This window comes from Bacillus rossius, chromosome 1 (genome assembly GCF_032445375.1).
Source record: "Bacillus rossius redtenbacheri isolate Brsri chromosome 1, Brsri_v3, whole genome shotgun sequence".
Lineage (NCBI taxonomy): Eukaryota > Metazoa > Arthropoda > Insecta > Phasmatodea > Bacillidae > Bacillus > Bacillus rossius.
The window spans coordinates 291,491,652-291,513,083 of record NC_086330.1 but is presented as its reverse complement, the minus strand read 5'-3'; the positions used below and the strand labels follow the sequence as shown (position 1 = coordinate 291,513,083).

General features: G+C 34.8%; 1 protein-coding gene across 3 annotated transcripts in view; it reads right to left on the bottom strand.

The window, feature by feature from the left end:
• Positions 1-1,966: 1,966 nt before the first annotated feature.
• LOC134527737 (transcriptional adapter 1-like) overlaps positions 1,967-21,432 on the bottom strand; it is a 140,480-nt gene continuing 121,014 nt past the window's right edge. For all 3 annotated transcript variants that reach the window (XM_063360661.1, XM_063360663.1, XM_063360662.1), the window contains 2 exons: positions 20,230-20,404; positions 1,967-4,516 (listed from right to left, as the gene is read on the bottom strand). In XM_063360661.1, the coding sequence (XP_063216731.1) occupies positions 4,403-4,516; positions 20,230-20,404 (289 nt within the window). In that variant the 3' untranslated portion in view covers positions 1,967-4,402. The remainder of the gene's footprint in view (positions 4,517-20,229; positions 20,405-21,432) is intronic.

Sequence of the window (21,432 nt, the reverse complement as noted above, 5' to 3'; positions counted from 1 at the left end):
ACTTTGTTAGGTTATTAACTGAAATGAACCCAACTAAAAGGCACAGAGCTAGGAAAAATGCATAAACTTTCCGACAAACATTTTCTTGTAAATATTTTTTGAAGAAAGGATCAGAAAAAATAAGAGTATGTACAAAGATGTTTCTGAATGCACGTAATGTTGGAGAGTGGGCAGCCCTAAATTGGCAGAAAGATCCTGAGAAGGAAATAGAAACACAAGACAATGATGAAGAGAGGAACGTGCCTCAACTTCACAGCTTCCGCAAACCAGAAGGAAGGAAATCATTAGAAGAATTTTTGTCAAAATTAAGCAAAGTTGAATCTCATTACTGCCATGCATCATACAGCAAACAATATTTGGAACCTATGTGGATGTCAAAAATTCAGCTGTACAAGTTTTACAAGGATGACTAGTGTATAAGTAGAGGAGTTGAGCCACTTTCATCGTGCACTTTCTCACAATTGTTTGAAGAACACAATTTAAGTCTGTACACACCAAAGAAAGATGAATGCAATCTTTGTGCCGCATTTAAAGCTGGTAATTTATCTCAATATCAGTACGAGATCCATCAGCAAAAAAAGAAAGAGGCAAGAGAGGAAAAGGATTCAGATAAAGTTAGTGAAGAGTGTGTCTACACAATGGACTTACAGTCGTTACTGCTTTGTCCTCGTTCAAATGTTTCCAGTTTATATTACAAAACTAAACTGGCTGTCCACAATTTCACATTATTTGATCTAAAGTCACATGATGGATATTGTTTCTTATGAAATGAGACTGAAGGGTTCAGATAAAGTTAGTGAAGAGTGTGTCTACACAATGGACTTACAGTCGTTAGTGCTTTGTCCTCGTTCAAATGTTTCCAGTTTATATTACAAAACTAAACTGGCTGTCCACAATTTCACATTATTTGATCTAATGTCACATGATGGATATTGTTTCTTATGGAATGAGACTGAAGGGGGCCTAACAGCCAATGAATTCTCTACACTGATTACAGGCTTTGTAAGATCACAGTTGCCTTTACCAGAGAATGAAAATAAACTCATTCTGTACAGCGACGGTTGCTGTTTTCAAAATAGGAATACTACTCTGTCGAATGCTCTTCTACACATCGCAATGACAATGTTGTCATTGAACAGAAATATTTGGAGAAGGGACACACACAAATGGAGGCAGACTCCATGCATGCTACAATTGAGCGACAACTGAAACATAAGACTATAAATGTTCCAGCAGATTATGTACATGCATGCAGAAATGCAAGAAAGAATCCAAGACCTTATGTTGTCAAGTATGTAAACCATGAATACTTCAGACGATTCGACCACCACCACTTGTACTCAAACATTAGACCCGGACGCAAGCCTGGAGAATCTACTGTTACTGATTTAAAAGCATTGAGGTATTGTCCAAATGGAAATATCCTCTACAAGTTGAAATTCTCAGATGACTGGACTCTTCTGCCGAACCGGATAAGAAAAAATAAATCTGCCATGGCATTCAAATCATTTCCCAGGCTACACAAAGAGCGACTTAAAGTGAAGAAACTGAAATTCGAACATCTACATTCACTTAAAGCAACTATGGAGGTAGATTTTCATAGTTTTTATGATAATATTCCATTTGAGAAATAGCGGGGAACGAGTGCTGCTTCGTTGTGGTTTGTCTAAGCCATTTGACATGACAGCATTGTCAGATAGACATAGTGTGAACTTGGCAGCCTACATGCACACATTTTAAATCATGATTTCTACTGTTTAAAAATAACTTTTTTGTATGTTATAATACTACTTTTAAAATATTCCTTGAAATTTTAAGCTCGTAAAATCACAAGAATGAAATTAAAAAATAAATGAGTAATTTTTAATATTAAATTATCATTACAAAGCCTACATAAACATCGTAGCTATACTTCAAGGTTGAGTGGTCAAAGCAGAATGTACTTTTCCTTTGAATTTTCATTGTGTTTCAATAATTTATAACAATAAGAACTTAAAAACTAACAAATACATTAAGTATTAAAGTACAAAAAAAAAATATATTTTTTTAAGTTACTTACAGTAAGTAATAAGGGTAACTTATAGAATGAAGTATTAGAACTAATTTTTGGTACTGTGAACTGAAATCATAGTACCACCTATAAATAATACAATGTAATGACTATCTTAGTCAAAGACTGGGTTTACATCAGAAATTAGTTAATTTGCAGTGTATACATTCTAAAATATGTTTCACACTTGGATTGCAGTTCAGAGTAAATGGTGAATACTGACTGTTGCCTGATTGATACCACCCGGGTTGAAAAATTAAAAGTCTTATTTTGTATAACATCATTCACCATACTAAATTATATGTTTTTTAAATTATACTATGTCTTGATTTTTCCAAGACCATGAAATAGTGTTTACAGACATGTATAATTACAGCTATAGTCATTCTGACAAAAAATATTAAATGCTATAAACACCAATTAATATTTCACAGGAGAAACATTTTTAACAGACATTCACTATTAATAACAAGGCATTCCATGAACGTATGTGCAATGCTGAGAAGAGCCAAACATTTCAAAATGAATGATACAAACAAAATGTTAACAAAACCAGTTGAAACCAAGATGTCATTTTTCAATTACATCTCATTAGAAATAAAAAATGGAAATATTTATATGATGCTTTTAATTAATACACGAGGAATATGTATTTCCACAAATCTTGTTACAAATTTTACTTACAAAAAACCATTTTTCTGATACTTTAACAATTAGCATTATATTACAAAGATGTTTCTGAAGCTCTATGGTGTGCATCTAGCAACAGAGCACACCAAAACAAAGACAGCGCTAATAGCAGAAATTTAGCATAGGAAAGAGAAAGTAAATGCTTACTGCAATCTAAGGATGAAATTCACTATCGTGGTTACAACAAGAAAAATTGTGTTCTAGAAAACTAGTGTCCTAGAAAACTGCATACAGATAAAACATCAGAAAAACCTGAACCTCCCCCAATTATTTTTATTTTTCCTACATGAGCTATCAAGAGCACTTCTAAAATTCAAATTCAGCTTCAATTCACTTTTCACCTTAATCAAACTGCCTTAAATGAGATATGCGTTTTCTAAAACATTCCTTCAGTTATTAAAGGACAAAAATTCCAGATTACCTTCATAGATATTAGAATAGAAGTTTTATTTTCCTTACATCAGAATCCTTTGCCAATATACTCAAAAAACTGATAAATTTTCTGTCTACTTGAGAGTAAAAAAAAGAGGAGGAGGAGGGAAATAAAAACTGAAAGAAACAACCTCGATTTCAAATATTTTGGTCATGTTCTATCATTTAATTTTCAACATTTGGCTTAAATAAAGCATAGTATATAATTTAGTAGAATGTACAAGTGTAATAATACTGTCAATACAAACTACTACATTATATTATTTTCAAAATCACTTGATGTGTGATATCTGCCATAAAGAATGTAAATTTTCAAAACTAAACAATAAAGAATTTTTATCGCATAGATGCAATTGCAACCAATATTAGGATCTTTTCGTTTCTAAATATATCCCTCAATTTAAAATGATACATAAAAATAGCTCAAATACGTTTATGGTATGTGAAATCCCTTTCTATTGTAATTCAAACTTTATTTTAAACCATTTATGAATAAATTAGTTTTTTCCATTTTGTCAAGATCATTAAAAATGTATCATGGGCAATTACAGTGAAACACTTTAAATTCTTAACTTCACCCACCCAACAGAAACTGCAACTGAATACAAGCATTAGAAAATTTTCCTGTTTATAATACAAAAAAAAATTAATTTTAAATCTTTACCTTAAGAGTCAAAAGAGACTATATCCCAATTAGGTGATTTTTAATTTATTGCAAATTATGTCTTAAAATAAAGTTTATTTTCTATTGAACCATAGCATCGAGATCAACTGAAATAATTTATTTAAATGATTCAGCGAGATATAAGAACCCAAGTCCAAAGCTTTAGTTAAGCCAAACTTAAGTCCACTTACAGTGTTAAGAAGCTGCTGGAAAAGAAATCAATCATAAGTTCATTCTTGTCCACCACATTATCATGGAGGTTCAGGGTTAGCACAATATCATTGAAAGAACATTTCTTTAACTCCCCTGTAACATTGCCCAATTGTGTCTTTGGCTTGTTTGTTTCTGAGACACAGAAATAAAACTGCACTTGAACTGACAACTGATAGAAGATATACTGGTTACCAATTGTCTTGAGAAACTCAACAGTTTTACTCTGCTTGTAATGCCTTCATAAACATATGTCTGTGAATATGCCAGCTAAGGGGCAAGGACCCGGAATATTCTTGTTTCGAGGTGCTGCAAACCTTTAATCAGTGTGCAGCTTGTTAGTGAAGTCCATGACCTCAGCACTTGCTCACTGCTTCAATCTCCTCATGAGATGGGTGCTCGAGCAGCATGATCAACCGCTCCATGTTCATGACATACACGGAGTTTGCCCGGAACATCCTTCGCTCGATCTGCGCGACCACACATAGCATGTAACTGCAGGTAAAGCTCAAGACAAGTGGCTAAGTTAGAGCTTAAGACACTGTCTCACATACCATCTTCATTCTCTTGTAATTGCTACCATTCGAGGACCACTCCTGCGGATTTATCACTATAGCTCTGATGTATTTTTTTTTGTTTCATCAATAGATATAACCTATGTATTATATAGTAGCTGCAAAGAGTCACAAAATTATTCCTTATTACGTTCACTTGCGTGACATTTTACAGCTCAATTAACATTTAGCAAACATCTAGTGACATGTGTGACAACAAATGCTAAAGAGCTATAGTGAGGCATTTTTAGGAATGGCCCCTTTGAACAATACCATTCACAACAAAAATAAATAATCAACCTAGCGTGAGAGACTGAGCTTTAATGTGGTAGTTTTTTATATTATTTTGATTTTAGCAATGATTTAAATTGAATTCAGAGAACAGTAAAACCCCTTTATGGTTTCCGGAAATATGTCAGGTCGTAATAAAAATTTTGGACCGACTTATCTCCACTTGCCCCCCCCCACCCCCCCATGACAGCCAGGGCTGTATGTATAAATATGGCATTTTTCTCACCAAGTCCATTAAGTTCAGTCATCTCTGGCAAAAAATTACAATTTTTAAAATCCAAACATAAATTTATATTAATAACATATACCTTCCGATCCCCCTCCCCTCACCAACCAAAAGATACCCAAGGAAAACATATTTGACTACCTGTCACCAAAACAAGCATGTACACTGTGAAATGTGCGGTGCTACTGTATCTTTTAACAAGCAGTGAAATAAATAAGACACTGATTTCAATAGGAAATACGTGCTCCCAATGAATTTTTGGCACATCTTCAAAATGTTTTTACTTGAAAACACACTTTTTTCACAGTACATCGGGATTTTACTATATACACATGGCTGATTCTTTTATAAACTATTTTACAAAAACTTTCCATAATTCCGATATCCCAAAAAAAAAAAAAAAAAAAAAAAAAAAAAAAAAAAAAGGTTGAGGTACCACATTCAAGCAAAGTCAAAATTTTAATACAGCGGGGCAGGATAGGAACTTTCCCCCCAAGAAACAGACAAGGATAGGGAATTATAGTCTAAGAGCTAACCCCCGTAAAAGGGGTTGCAATTTATAGAGCAACGAATCCCCTCTAATCAGTCCGCCATACCATCATTATTGATTGTTTCGGGAGCCTGGCAAGTGTAAATCGGTGGGAGTGGGCGTGGTACAGCTGCAGCGAGGTCTCAAAATCAATTGAAAGTGTTTGATTTATAGAACTCTGGTTTTTGGTGTGGTATTGAAGCTATATGTTTTTAATTCAAGTATAATATTGCCAGGTGTTTTGGTTGGGGGAAAAATAGCGCCAGGAGACGTTCAAGGTGAGTAAAAAAAGAGCTGAAGCTGTCTCATTTATAGAGAGCTGGGAATACATTTTTTCATTAGATAGAACCTTCAAGATTGAGTGTGCCAAAAGAAAGGCCAAAATATATAGCCTAACACTTCGCCAGGCCCCGACAAAGAGCGAGAAATGTGCGCAAAATAATCAATCAGATGCTACAGTTATTTTTAACTATCCACGTTGTATGTAATTCTTTTGTTATGGATTACAGGAAGAAAGAGTTATATTAATTATTATTTGCTATTTTTAAGCAGTATTATCATATACTATGTCCAACAAGCCTTTAATGTTCACAAGGCTGATTAGCTACATACACTAAAACCAAAATAATTGAAAAACTATTTAAAAATAGATATTTGCAATATAAAAAAATAAAAAAATAATAAAAAACTTATCTTGTTTCAAATGAAAAACATTTTAGATATTCTGGAGGGCTAACTAAACAGAAAAACTATTCGTGCTCAACTTCCATAAATAAATATAATGGCAATCAGTAAGATAAACTTTGTGTTCGTACATGAAAACTGACTCATTATGCTATCTATGAGTAGCAGCTAGAACTTCTTGCCCAAGCTGCAATGTATACAAAGAGCTACACCATGCATTAAGGTAGAAATAAAATGTCAGTTTCTTTTATACAGAGTTAAATTACTATGTAACTTATCAGTTACACAATGTATTAAAGGGTAATATAAATTGTTTCTTGCACTGTTTGTTCCTCTATATGACAATTCTAGTGATCTATACATTAAAGTAAAGTTTTCACTGGATATTGAGCTGGATAAAACCCACGTATAAGAACTATACAATAATGCGGACATAATAGTAAAGAACAGCTGCTAGCTGCCCTTTACACCGGACGGATAAAGAGTCTGTCAAAGAAATGAACATCACGGTCTTCGGTATGTGCCTACAAGCATTCGAATATGTACAGTATTTTAAATGTGTTCTTCATAAATTGAAAATTATGGCTTCAGTTTCGCCAGTGTGTGTTATTTGTAATAGTGCAAGTGGAAAAATATTATTGTTTAATGAAAAAATGTTGGAGAAGTATCTGGACATAAAAAAAATTTCCTTAAGCATGGGTTGAAATATGGTGATGATGATTTACCATCTGCCCAAGTGGCACAAAAGGATATCACAATAAATGTCGCAACAGTTTCATTGCGGTCATATGTAAATACTTGAAAAAAGAAAGAAATGTTCAAGCCAGTATTGTCTTCTGTAACATTGCATCAATCTACTTCAGTTGAAGACAGTATGTATTATAGAAGAACCGGAGGAACAACCGATCAAGGTATCACTTGACTACAACAATTAGTTCACAAGGAAGTATTAAAAAATGCATATTTTGTGACAAAGCTCACGCAAAAGCAAAAGGAAAAGAATGTTTATTCCATACAGTGAAAACAAATATTTTCCAAGATACCTTGGAAGCCCAAGCGACAGAATTGAATGATTTACAAATCTTGGAAAAAAAAATTAATATTTGGTCTACTCCTAGCATTGCAGAGCAGTTTACCAAATTAAATTTTCGATCATTTACCGACTCACATTGACCAGCAAGTGATTGTACATTAAAAGGAATAACAACAAAATCACTTTTGAACCATTAGCCAGTTTTATCAAAGATCATGTGTTGGAACGAAGAAAATGCATTTTTTTCTGCTCTTTATTACACTCTTTTAAGAATAATTTACTGGAATTACACTAAGAGGACTCTATGCATGATGATGACGAATATAAACTGCAGCAGATCAGGGGAAAAACTTCTAAAAGATTTGGCCAAAAATTAAAAATAGTGTTCATGCATAATCAAAACACTGTATGTCCTGCAGACATCACTAGATGAATCAATGTATCTTTAAAAATAACCACTCTGAACCTATGAGAAAAAATTATGCAGATAAAGAAAACTGATTTGCCAGATAGCCCACAGACCACTGATTTGATCACTGGTGAATGTACAATTCCAGTAGAGTTGTATGATTTTTTTCATGACACTAGTGTGAGGTGCAGATTGTAAAACCCAGACAAAGTACTGACAAATTAGGAAGAGTACAATCTCTTTGTGAACACGCAATTTATACCGTTCAGAATGGCCTACTGAAAACCTTGAAACACAAAACCCTGGCCATGGCAATGAAAAGTTTGAGAAGCAGCAGAAAGGTGATCGACATTCTAAACAGGTATGGTCATTGTTGTAGTTACAACACCGTTGAAGAACTTGAAACCAAAGTGACTTTTCCTGCTTTCGATCATTTAACTATTTGCCACAGGAATCACACAGTCTGCAGATTTATGCATAGGAGTTGCTTTCAACAATTTTGACTGATTTGTCGAAACTAGCTGCGATGTCACTATTCACGAAACCGTTGGAATTATATTTCAAAATGAGAGAGATACTTCCAATGACGGTAAACAGGAATACACCAACACAACACTGGAGGATCTGCAGAAAAATCATGCAGTAAAAGACGAAGATCATTCGAAGCTATCTTCCCAGAGTTGATTCCATATTTCAAAAAACTAAAAATGATTGCTGCTCTACTTTCAATTGACAATCCAATGCGACAATCACTTCTGCACAATTTGTCAACTATCAAAAAGATAGATCAGCTGTGAATGTTTTCACTGCTTTTGAAGTTCCGAATACACCAACGTGGGTAGGATTTAAAAGTAAAATAATACCAAACGAAAGCCCAAAACCAAAAGACTTATCTCACTCCGATAACGTACAGTAAACTCCCGGTATATCGCGCCCCGATTGATCGCGGAATCGGGTATATCGCGGGTCAAACCATGTCCCCCAGTCAGAAATGAATAATAATGGAATAAATTGTTGATAGCCGATTAGGATAATTTTGCGTTGTAACTAACAAACTAAGCATCGGGCAGAAAAAAGCCTAGGCGTAGAAAATGTCCGCAGTGAAATTCTAAACAAGATATCTCCGTACATTATTCCTCTATCTTGTAGTGTTTTCAAATTATGGTCCAATCCAGCCCAGTGATATTTTCTGAAACACTAGTTCTTAACGTCGCTTTATCTCACAAATGAAGCAGGGGACCTGATAAAGCCCACCGTCCAGCGACATTATCCAGCGTGACTCGGCTGGGGATTGATGTTGGATAGGCTTGGTTGTCGGCAAGCGCTGGGTAGGGAGAGGCGAGCCGAGAATATGGAGAGAGGTAGAGATTAGAGCGGGCAGAAACACGAGGGGGAGTGGGGGAGGGAATGTGTTCACGCAGCACACAGGCAGAGCATGAGTCACTTGACTGAGCAGCGTCCCTGCGTACAAGGCAAAATCAGGTAGTCCGGTGTTTAAAATTCCACTCCAAAATCATAATTGGTACATCTAAATATAAATGTTTTGTTACAACTTAAACCTACAGACGTTATATTATTGGGTAATTCATTGTATTATACACGTTCATCTTTTTACTTTGGTATAATGTTTTAACATTAAATGGTAAAGTAAATCAGCTAGCGTATTTTTAATCTTTGCCCAGGAATTCCCAGTGGTCCAATACTTACGTGAACCATACTGTACAACTTTTGCCGTGAGGTAGTAAACAATTCCCGGAAATGTTCATGTGTAGCGGTCTCCCGACCTTTAACCAGAGGCTGGGGAATATAACACTTGCCGATCCGAGAAACACACACTCAGCAACTCGACACAGTGTTTGGTGAAATAAGTAAAGACATAGTTTAACACGGTTTTTAATACGGCGTCACTGATTGCGCTAAAATTAAATTGGCGCAATTTTTGTTTCCCACACGTGACCATTTATAATTTACTGTAAGCATGGATAATAAAGTTTAACGACTTGACACGATAGACGATTCTTTATTTTTTATTGTACGAATGCTAGAATAGTTTTTTCCTGTATCTGCGGCCTACTTCTGCAAAAGACAAGCTATCTGTAAGTAAATATAGAATTTTTATTTTGTTAATCAAACTCGGTACTTTGCGATTCATATTCGGTTTGAAGTATCACTACGGCCTTTCTTTTTAGAAGACTTCGACCACAGAATCGTGTGTAACCGCACACACTGCACTTACTTTGTTACGGACACTGACGAAGCAGATACTGTGGCTGACACCACGAGACTGGCAGCAGCTTGTGTGCCGCACGTGTGTATGGCGGCGTGTGGCGCGCTCGTAGGCCGTGCGACAAACTGTGCGCGGCATGCGGAAAATTAAAAACAATTCAACATTTAATATTTATCTTTAAAATTTATTATTTTTATTTTTTCACCCGCGTTTAGTGAAAACTGCGGATGCAAAGTCCGCACAACGGCGGGCCGTCTATACTGTGCGTGCTTGCCGACCTATTAGAACACAGGCGGTGTTTTATGCCTTTTGACCTTGGTCACATCGAAACATCGCGGTTATGCAACAACGCGGGTAAAAGTTATGTCCCCCGACAACCGCGTTAAATAGGGAGTGTACTGTATCTCCAACCGAAAAATCAGCCCTCGTTGAAACAATTATTCAGGCTTAGAAAGCAGTTAGAGAGTGCAAACAACTCTACATTCAAATAACTTACAATTTGGCTATAGCAAAAGTTGCTTTGCAGATACAATCTAATGAGCACCTGAAATTGGAAAATGTTTTCATTCACCTAGGCAGTTTTCACTTAGTAATGGCCTACTTCAAAGCGGTTGGAAAAATCATTGACCACTGTGGGTTGTCCTACATGATGGTGGAAAGCGAACTATTAGCCCAAGGTTCGGTGAATGGTTTCATCAGCGGAAAACATTTTAATTGATACAAATGGTTGCATCCTAGTTGCCCTTGCACTGGTAATCTTGCATTTCAAAGCTTTTCTTGAGTGTCAAAAATTAAAAGTTTATAAGGATGTGATTTCAATGCTTACAAATGTTCAAGAAAACAAAATTTTGAGTGAAATAATTTAAAACGACGCTCTCGCAAATCAGAAAGCGACATTGTAAGGCTGACACGGAAAAACTCCTCAATTTTACATTGATTATGTACATCAAGCTCATTAATTATTACCAAATTATTACAAGGAGCATTCATATGGGAGATTTCGAACTTTTCTAATGCATTTTGCCTACAATAGCTCATTTAAATTTTACTCTCAATCAACCGAACTATGCAAGGTGGTTGGTAAAGTACCACAACAATTTGATCAAGGTTGACAGTACACATCAAGGATTGAGAGAAATTTTGGAACAAGGTTACTTTGGTGTGAAACGAACTAACACACCTTTTTCAAGATAACCAGTACACTTGACTATGGAGCAGACTATAAATGCTGATGCAGCAAGACGATTGACGAGGGTAATACATTTTACCAATTCAATATTTGCTCAGCAACGTTGGTCATGCAGTCTCAGCATCAGATCGACAATATCATACGTGTATGAAGAAACTGGGCTGCAAAAATCACAGCCATAACTTGTAATATGGAACGAAATCAAATTAAAAAGAATTCAGGTCTTCTCAAGATATTCATGGACACAGTCAAAAGGAACATCAACCCATTCAATTCTGACTTGGATCCGGAAATTATTTACAACATTGTGACAGGGAGAACTGCTCCAGATACAAATGCTGGTTTCCTTCTCAACACGAAACAGAAAATTGTTTGCGGGAAACTTTTATTTCTGAATGTGGTGCAACAAAGGATAGATTCAAAAAACCAATAAAAATGAATACTATTTCATATTTTTCAGTTGCTTTTAAATAAAAATTGGTTATAGTTGGCAGCAAAATGCAAGAAGTTTGAATGCTAAGAGATTTTCTCTGGCGAATGATGGGAGTATCAATGGAACAAAATATTGATGTTGTAAAGGTGCTGTCATATCCATTAAATCCCATTCTGATGTCCATTTCCCATTTAGATGGAACAATGTTAAAGATCACAAAAGCAGCTTTGACGAAATTATTGGAGAAGAAAATAATGAGGCAGCCTCTACCATACACAAATGTCATTACACTGAATGGGTTTTTATTGCTTCACTTAATCAGGGAAGTTTCAAAAACTTTTGGCAACATTTCCGAAAAATTCTCAAAATGGTGACAAGATTCAGCGCGACTCTGATTTATTAAGTCTTTGATCCTTACTTTTCACCACCCTTCAAAGACAATGAATGTGAAAGAAGAGATGGATGTAAAATCATGCATACGTTAAATAGGGACCAGATCAAACAAGGCCTGCCGATTTTACTAAAGAGCTGCTTGCTTCACAGAATTGGCAAAAAAAAACTGTATACTTGGATTTTGATGATTGTTACTGCTACAAGTCAATAAACAAAACTGTTCAATGATCAATAGACGAACAAGTGACGTGTAAGAATCACGAAGAGGCAGACACCAAAATAATTTATTATGTCTGAACCATTGATTTCGATGCTTATGTTATTAAAAGCGTAGACACTGACATTCTTGTTATAATGCTGGGGAACATGCATTGTGTAAATAATTCTGTGCCAATTTGGATGGATGCCGGTGTTGGCAATAATCAAAGGTACATCGACATTACATCACTGTACAACTTAGGCCAATCACTGGATACGGCATTGCTACGATTTCACGCTTTAACAGGCTGTGATTACAATTCGGCGTTCTTTAAAAAAGGAAGGTGAAAAAAAAGGCAGTTTGCTTTGCTCAACAAGAGCTTGAAATTTCAAAAAACAAATTTCGAGCCAGTTGTATCTGCATTTATTTGATGCAAGCAATAGTAAATATCCAGTATTGGAAAAATTTATCTGCCGCATGTATGGTGTCTAACAAACCAATAATGTCAAAGATACGAGAATCAAAATTTTCACAAAAAACTTTCAATTCAAAGAAATTAGTGAGCCATTCAGCAGTACATTCAAAAATGTTGACGCAGCGAATTTGCCAACTTACAAAACAGAAATGCATCAATAATTGCATAGAGAAAACAACATTAGCAGTGTATGGGAGAACGCTAACCTTAAAAACCCAACACAAACCAATTTCATACTTCCCAACTTTTCCAAATTGAAATCAGTAAAACATTTAAAAACTCATAACTTCAGCGTAAATTAGGCACGGCAAATTTTCATGGGAAACAAGATATGTGCAACATTTTAGATTACTTTAAAAAAACTTTCATACATAAATACACCTGGAATAAGATTTAAATTTTAATGTAGGAAAAAAATCCCGAAACACATAAGAAAATATGATTAAAACTCTTCGCTTACCTCTATATTTCATAAATTCAGCTCATTTGGACTGTCTTGTAGCTTGTATTACACTTCAATTATTTACACACATGGTACCTAACAGTTACAGCTTTTCTTTAACACAGCTGCACTGATTTAATTCTTCTTCATAAGAGTTTGTACAGTTGCATGCTTTGCATTCTTAAAAAAATTGTCACTGAAGTTCTGCTCATAGCACTTTCCCCCTGATGGCTTGCATTTAAAAACAGACATGTTTTCAAGAACTTTAGCAGACAATTGCAAGCAAAACTCAGTCCTGTTTTTCTTTACAAAGCTAAAGACACGCTCACACTCAGCGTTGCTGTGCGGAAGAGTTAAAATTGACTGCATGACACTGAATACCCTGTCAAATTTTTGTTTCCCAACGATATCTACAATACGAGATATTTTGACCCACTTAGCAACTACCGACTCTTCCATCTTGACAAACGAAGAGATATCTTCAAACTGAAGAACTGAAAACTGACTCTGAAGCTTGTCCAATGCCTGGTCTTTAGTTTCATTCTCACCAACAGGTAAAATAAATGGAAATCTTTCAATGAAGAACTTGAAATTGCTAAAACTTGAACTGCCAATGTTTTCAAGGTCCGCAACACTTGCTTTCTTCAAGACTTCATTTTTGAAAGGAAATTTATGTACTATATAGTCACATGAAGTTACAAAGTAATTCCTCACAGATGAGTAGAACATCATTTTATCAGCTTCTTTCAATGAACAAACAATCTATGATGCTGCATTGCTGATTAACAAATCTGCATCAAGTCGCTGAATTTCAACAGAATGGTACTTTACTTCAAGCACTGAACAGTTCTTCATAGCACTTGGTTCAACAAACCTTAGCATCAGTTCCTTCAAGAAATCATGCAACAGTGTGTCCAATTTATGAACTAGTGGAGATGATGACTTCAATATTGTATTAAATTTATGAAATACTGGGATCACACTTAATAAAAATAAACAGACATGCCTTGTTTACAGGGGATGACAAAGTCATGAACAGCATTTCCTCACGAGATGCATTTTGCATTGAACTTACTGCAGGCTTTGACACATTTTTACTCTCAGAATTTTTAAGCACTTTCTTATTAGACCCAGCTGAAACTGACTCACCATCTGCACTTGACTTTCTTTTCATAGAGGTACCTTCTGTCTTATCAGTGAAATGTATGTTGTGTTTGTTACCAGATTTCTGAGAAACCTTCTTTACTTCCAAGCTGCAACTGTTTCACCATCGAGTTTTTTTGGGAATCACAAAAGATGACATGTTAGAAGAATGTGGTTTTTGTGCACTCAGTTCGTTCTTGAAAAAACTCAATAATGGATCCCATTCTTCAACAAGTCTATTCAAACATTTGCCAAGAGACAACCATCTGGTACTAATATTTTCTTTGTTTCTTCACCATGGAGTGCTTGAAATTTTTTTAAGCTGTCTTTTCATTTGGAACTTTTTTGTAGATAATAGTATATATCTATCAACAGTTCATCGATTTTAACCGGTAGACAAGCAGTGCCTTTTTCTCCAGCCAAATAATTAAATGACACAAACAGCCCATGACAATGAGCCCCTTCTGTTTCTCTACCTAAACTTGAACTGCGCCATTTTTATAACTTAGCATAACTGCCGCGTTGTCTGAAGAAAATCCCACCATATAACTTAAAGGTACATTCAAACTTTCTAGTTCAATGACAACTAGATTTCCAATTTTTCTGCCAGTTGCATCTCCCTGTAATTCTGGTAAAGATAGAACAGTTGTAACAACATTTTGTACATCTTTGTCAAAATACGTCACTGCAATAGGATATATTTTTGAGTCGGTATCATTAGTTCCATCTGTTGCCACGGAATATGGTACTCTCTGTAACTGTTGTATAATGCCTTCTCTTGTTTCTCTAGCCATTTCTCCCACAACCGCTGTTGTCTTAGTTCTTCCACAAGCATATTTTTTCACTATTTCTGAATCGGGAAACATTTTGTGAAACAGCGGTCCCGCATGATCAGATACGCTAAGCGGGATATTGTGCTCAAGCAAGAACGATGTGAACAAACACTTTGCTCTAATAACGTTATCGGCTCCGTGCCCGGCACTGACAAAAAAACTGTTTATTTTACGGATAGAATCAATATTTTTTACATAGCTTGTATGTTTGATAGACTTCACGTGATTTGAAATGTCATTTTTACCACCATGGGACACATTCAAGTCGCACCTGCAAATGCTACAGAAGGCAAACTTGCTGCCCTTTTCAGACTTAAGAACAAATGGAAATTCCTTTGTATAATCTTCACGAAAAGATTGCCAATACTGTTTTTTTCCTGCGCAACTCATACATCAACTTGTATCTTTAATTATTTAATGGCCCTCGTATATAAGCTTTAGGGATGGGCCATTCCAATCCTAAAATATCATCATATTCTTAGTATTCAAAGGATCCAATATTTGAAAAAAAATATTAGAGGAAATAAAGTAAACCAAAAAATTGAACACTGATAGGCCAAATTTTTTCTTCATCTTTATATATATATATTTCTTGTGTGTGTGTGTATGTCACTGAACTCCTCCTAGACGGCTGGACCGATTTTGATGAAATTTTTTGTGTGAGTTCACGGGGATTCGAGGATGGTTTAGATTCACAATTGGATATTTTATCTCGATTCTGAGTTAAGAAAAAACTAAAAAATGTAATGTGTGTCATAGATATACAAACTGTTAGTGTCATTCCTCTATGTCTGCCGAGCAATAGCTTTCAAGCCATTACGTTACGTTTTGCTATTGTAAGGAACTAAGTAGAGAGTAAGAAAAAAAAAGCTCTTGACAGTTTGTAGTGTCGCCATATTTGTTTCAATTTTCAATACCGTTTTTGTATATTACAATTTAAATTGCAGAAAAAAATCATGTTTCATAGACACATAAATAGTGAGTGTGTCATTTCTCTATGTCCACGAGGTCTCGCCGCATTATTTTCTCCTTGGGGCGAACCCGTCCGCTTAATTAAATAAACAGGTTTTATCGTTGAATGATTTCATGATATATTTCATGAAAATCTGCTCTCATAAAAAAGTTAGTTCTATAGACATTGAATAGGTGTCCCCTCTCTCTCTCTCTCTGAAGATCAATCTATTAATCGTTACAAATTTATTTCCTTTATTTTTTTAGTTTGATTTGATACAATATGATTTCACTAAAAATCAATTTCTACCCCTTCCTATTTTCATTTCCACATTACGAAGTTTCACTTCTTCCATGCGGAGGGACTCCACACAATATTTTTGCATGCAATTAAAAACTATTTTTTAATGATGCCAAAGAAGTATAACTTCACATGCGCGTACCTAAGTACACGCACCCATTTTTTAAATTTAATTTCTTCTATATATTTTTTTCCTCCCTACCTAGGCACTCATAATTCTTTTAAATTTCACGTGTATGTTTTCAATGTCATTCAAATTGTACAATTTTTTTTTTGTCAAATTGGTCATTATTTATACTTTGTTTCATTTTGGAAACATACGTATTTTAGGTATTATGACAAATAAAAAAAAATTAGTTTCACTAACATTCTTAGGTTTTTATTGTGTGGATAGTTTCAAGTTTAATATTATGTAGGTACATAAATTCTTAAACTTAAAAATTTCTTCGAAATTTATTCATAGGTAGGTAGGGCCTACTAATATTTTCTATTTGTCAATATTGTTATTTTTTTTTACATTACCTACTTATTTGCAAGGAGTTTGGTTTAGTGTTTATAATTTATCTGCTGAGCGTCAAGAGTCTTAGGGCTGCTGAGACCGAAGACCAGAAATATTTATCAATTATGTAATATATTGTAGAAAAATTTTAATTTAACTATTTCAGGAAAGTTGATTTTTTTTATTAATTAGAATAGTTACGTGTAATTGCCATCTTCCTTTATTTCATATTAAACATTATGTTTGGTTGAGTGTGAGATAATTTTATTTATGTATGTTTTAATTTCATTATATTCTTATATATATATATTCTTACCGACCTACTTCCATTAAATTTAAGGCGGATGTTAACATTGTCATTCCAGTTGTATAATTTTTTTGTCAAATTAGTTGTTATTTATACTTTTTGTTTCATTTTGGACTATGTTTTTTTTATACCTAATTCAAAGATTTGTGGTGTGTACAGGGAGTGATGTCTCTATTAATTTCTATACTCCTTTGGATAAGCGGAATATTGCCACCACAGATTTACATATAAAGAAATCCTACAAATGTTTTAAACATTATGACAAATAAATATAGTTTCACAAACATCCTTAGTTTTTTTTTTTGGTGTGTATAGTTTGAAGTTTAATATTATGTATGTACGTAAATTCTTAAACATAGTTATTTATTAATTTATTTAGATAATTATTAATAGGTAAGTAATAAGCTTTCTACTTGTCAATATTGTTATTATGGTAGATAGGAGTACAGTAAATGCCTACATTCTTATATTCCTTTATATCTCTTTCGATTTGGAGTGTTTCCGAGCCATTCGGGGTCCTCAACGTCAACACCCCCCCCCCCCCCCCCCCCGGTGGTTAAAGCCCCAAAATTTCGAAAGTTTAAAAAATTTTAAAAATCTATCTCTTTTGATTTTAAGTGTTTTCGAGCCATTCAGGGTCCTCGAACCCCCCGCCCCCCTCTAGGAACAAAGCCCCAAAATTTTGACAATTTCAGGAATTTCAAATATCTATTCTTTCGAGATGGAGTGTTCCAAACCATTCGAGGTCCTGAACATCCACTTTCCGCAAAAGTGAAAGCCCCAAAATTTCGAAATATAAGAATATATATAAATTGGATGTTGGCATGTATGTCGTCGATAAACTCTTACACCGTTTGACCGATCGCCATGAAAGTTGGCACATCGAAGTGTTTTTATCATGGAGAAGGTATTTATGCTAACAATTTTTTTTGTAACTCGCCGCTAGATGGCGCTGTAGCGCATCAACTTCTAAACCTTTCAACCGATCGCCATGGGTAAACAGAAAACCATAGGTCACAGATACACAAACAGTAATTATGTGTCATTTCTTAATGTCCACCACACTGGACATATCGCTATCCATTTTGCTGTAACTCGCGGACAATATATCACTCGGTGTTCAGCCTGGGCAAAGCCGGGTACTGCAGCTAGTATCAATATACTTTTACAATTATATAAAATAAATTAAAATATGTATTGATTTTAAAAACTTAGTTCATTAATAAAACCACAGTTAATATTTTTAACTTCATGAACATTATTTTATTTTGTACCATTCAGACCTAGATTTGGATTCGAGGGGTATATTCAAAGTACTCTTTGGGATTTCAATCCTAAATTTGGATTCCAGAAAACTGGGATTTCACCCATCATTAATTTCAACATTTTTTCAGTTCACTTGAAAACCAATAAGGAAATTTAGAGGTATTTTTCTTCTTGGCAATAGAATGAAACCATTGATTTCCCCCCCCCCCCCCACAAATACAGGAATTTAGTTGGTGAACAAGTTCATTCACATCAGATGTTTTATAGAAATCAGACAAATCATCATTAATTAACAAATTAAAAAGACAAAGAAAGTCACCATTGTATAATTTCTAAATGCAGAAGATAATTTATTATTGTCATTAACAGTCAATTGTAATATTAATATTTATAGAAAATCATAGATCTAAAAGATTTTTGTAAGACTTTTTAAGCCTAAACTAGAGGTAAAATTAAGTAGAGGTCTAAAGTGGCATAAGTGACATTTAAGGGGCAGGCATAGCCAGTAGTTTTTAAACTAAGCTGTTCCCAATAGCACAATACAAGTTTGCTATAATAATGCAACTTCCATTTTTAGTTTCCACACAGTTTTGCTAAAAACCATAGCATTATATTTAGATAAATATAGTCCTTTGATATTCAAGCCACTTAATGAAATATCAATGGGTCGGACACTTGACATAATTCTATTATAATTTACAGTGATTCATAAAGGAAAACTTGCTCTGTTAAAAATCTATATTGACCTGTTCAAAGCCAGATACCACAGCTAGTCATACATAGATTAATTTTGTACTTATGTCTTTTCTCTTCTGGTAAAACATGGATTCAGTGTTTTAACATCTCACTGACATCACGGATGTTAGTGACAATAACGTGTGATCAGTCAGAAAACTAGAGTACCCCAAGAAAACCAAAAGACTTGCTGTTATGTCGGCCATATTTCCCACTCGCAAAAGATCTGGGTTTGGCCTCATTCAGGCCACCTAGGCCCTCGAAGAATATATAATCATACAATTTTTACATGGGTCCACCAAATTTATTTAGTTTTATAACAAATATTTTACGATGTGACTTTTTGTACTCTGAACATGAAAATTATATGCATTTTACAATCAATATCTTCTATATTTTCTGCATTTACTACAAGCAAATTAAGAAATTTTTAAGGGCCATCAACCATCAAATTAAGGACTTTACAAATACTTTAAGAACCCCGTTCAGAGTTCCTATAATCTCCCTCAACCAATTTCCCTGAATTTATCCCGTTTCACTGTCTTTCCTAGCATGTTTTCCGTGTCTCCTTAGTCTGTCTGGCAAGATAACAGACATACTACACTAAGCATTATTATAATAACACATTTCAACAAACACACAATGTGTAGTATGGCTGTGAAATGTTTGCTTACAAAATATATAGTTTGCACTGTAATTAATTAAATCATAATTATGTAAACAACATTGCACATTCAAAAACAAAAACCAGTAAATATATTTAATATATCAAACTTTAAAACGATACATCATTGAATCGTATCAGGCTTAAAACTATATAAGTTTGATTGTGCTTCACATTAATACACAGTTTTTTGCATTCCTTACATTTATAATTTTAGAAAAAATCACTTATGATTATTAACTGCAGTCAAATTGATGATTAAAATAGAAACCAGTTTTAAGATATTAAGATAACACAGGTACGGAAAATTATTCAAACTATCGTTAGGATGATGTGAATATTCCTGTTTTTTCCAGGAATTGAAAACATATTTTCAATCCAGTGAGTTTCCACCACCCACCTGCATTGCTTCGAACAAGTCCCAGGCGGACACTGGGGCGGCCGCCGTGCCCAAACTGCCGCTGCCACACGCGATGGCGTACGCGGCGTTCGCTTCAATATCCTCCAGGTTGACGTCCGTCTTGCTTATCTTGTCCGGGTCCTCGTCTTCCTCTTCGTCACTCTCGCGTGCGTACCTGTGTATGCCCCAGGAAAACATTACTTTGTTTGATCTGTTTGAAAATATTTTTACGTCACAAGGTGACTCCCAAAGGCTTAATGCAACAAGACATGCAAGAATATGGTAGTCTCAGAACCTCTTGGCTAATCCACTAGGTACTCCCAAGTTTGAGACATGGTGTGTTGGGTTCAAACCCATGACCTTTGCCAATTGCACCTAACAATTCAGCGATCACAGAAACCAACGACCACCAAAAACATCACATGATTGCATCTAAAACCTTGTACCCGTATTTACACTTTCCAAAAGACAAGGGACACAAATTGCAAAATTTAGGATATCATAAAAAGAGAAGAAAATTATATTTTCTCTCTCAATGCTTAGAGTTACTTTAGGTTTAGGGTCTTGAATGAAAAAATTAATTAATCAACGTGCTTAATGTTGGGTCATCTTCGAGGTCATCAGAGAAGATGCGGGGTGATAAGAGTAAGTGGGTGGGATAAATGCTCCACTGACCATGCAGTGTCCACCACATTTCCCATTCGCAAAAAACCTGGGTCTGACCCCATCAAAAATCACTTTAACGCCATGGCCCCTCCTTGCAATTCATAAGATTACCTTTACATAGTACATGTGTAACAACCTCTGAGAAAACAGTTCTTTGAATAGAGACTTTGGTAAATATTTACTTGGGCGGTATTTCCGAAAAAAAATGTTAAAAATCCGAAAATACCTTTATTTTATGCTCTTCAACTTCCTCTTTTCATTAAAATCGGCGGAGATTAGAAATTTCAAATACTTTAGGAGATATCGAATTTTTAAATTTCTTCATATGTAGTTGAGCGGTATTTGCGAAAAAAAATGTTAAAAATCCGAAAATACCTTTATTATATGCTCTTCAAATTCCTCTTTTCATTAAAAGCGGCGGAGATTAGAAATTCCAAATACTTTAGGAGATATCGAATTTTTAAATTTCAGCACAAAACCAGCGCATTCCTGTGGCGTGCGTGCACCATTGTTTCTTGTTTACGTACGAGTATCTAT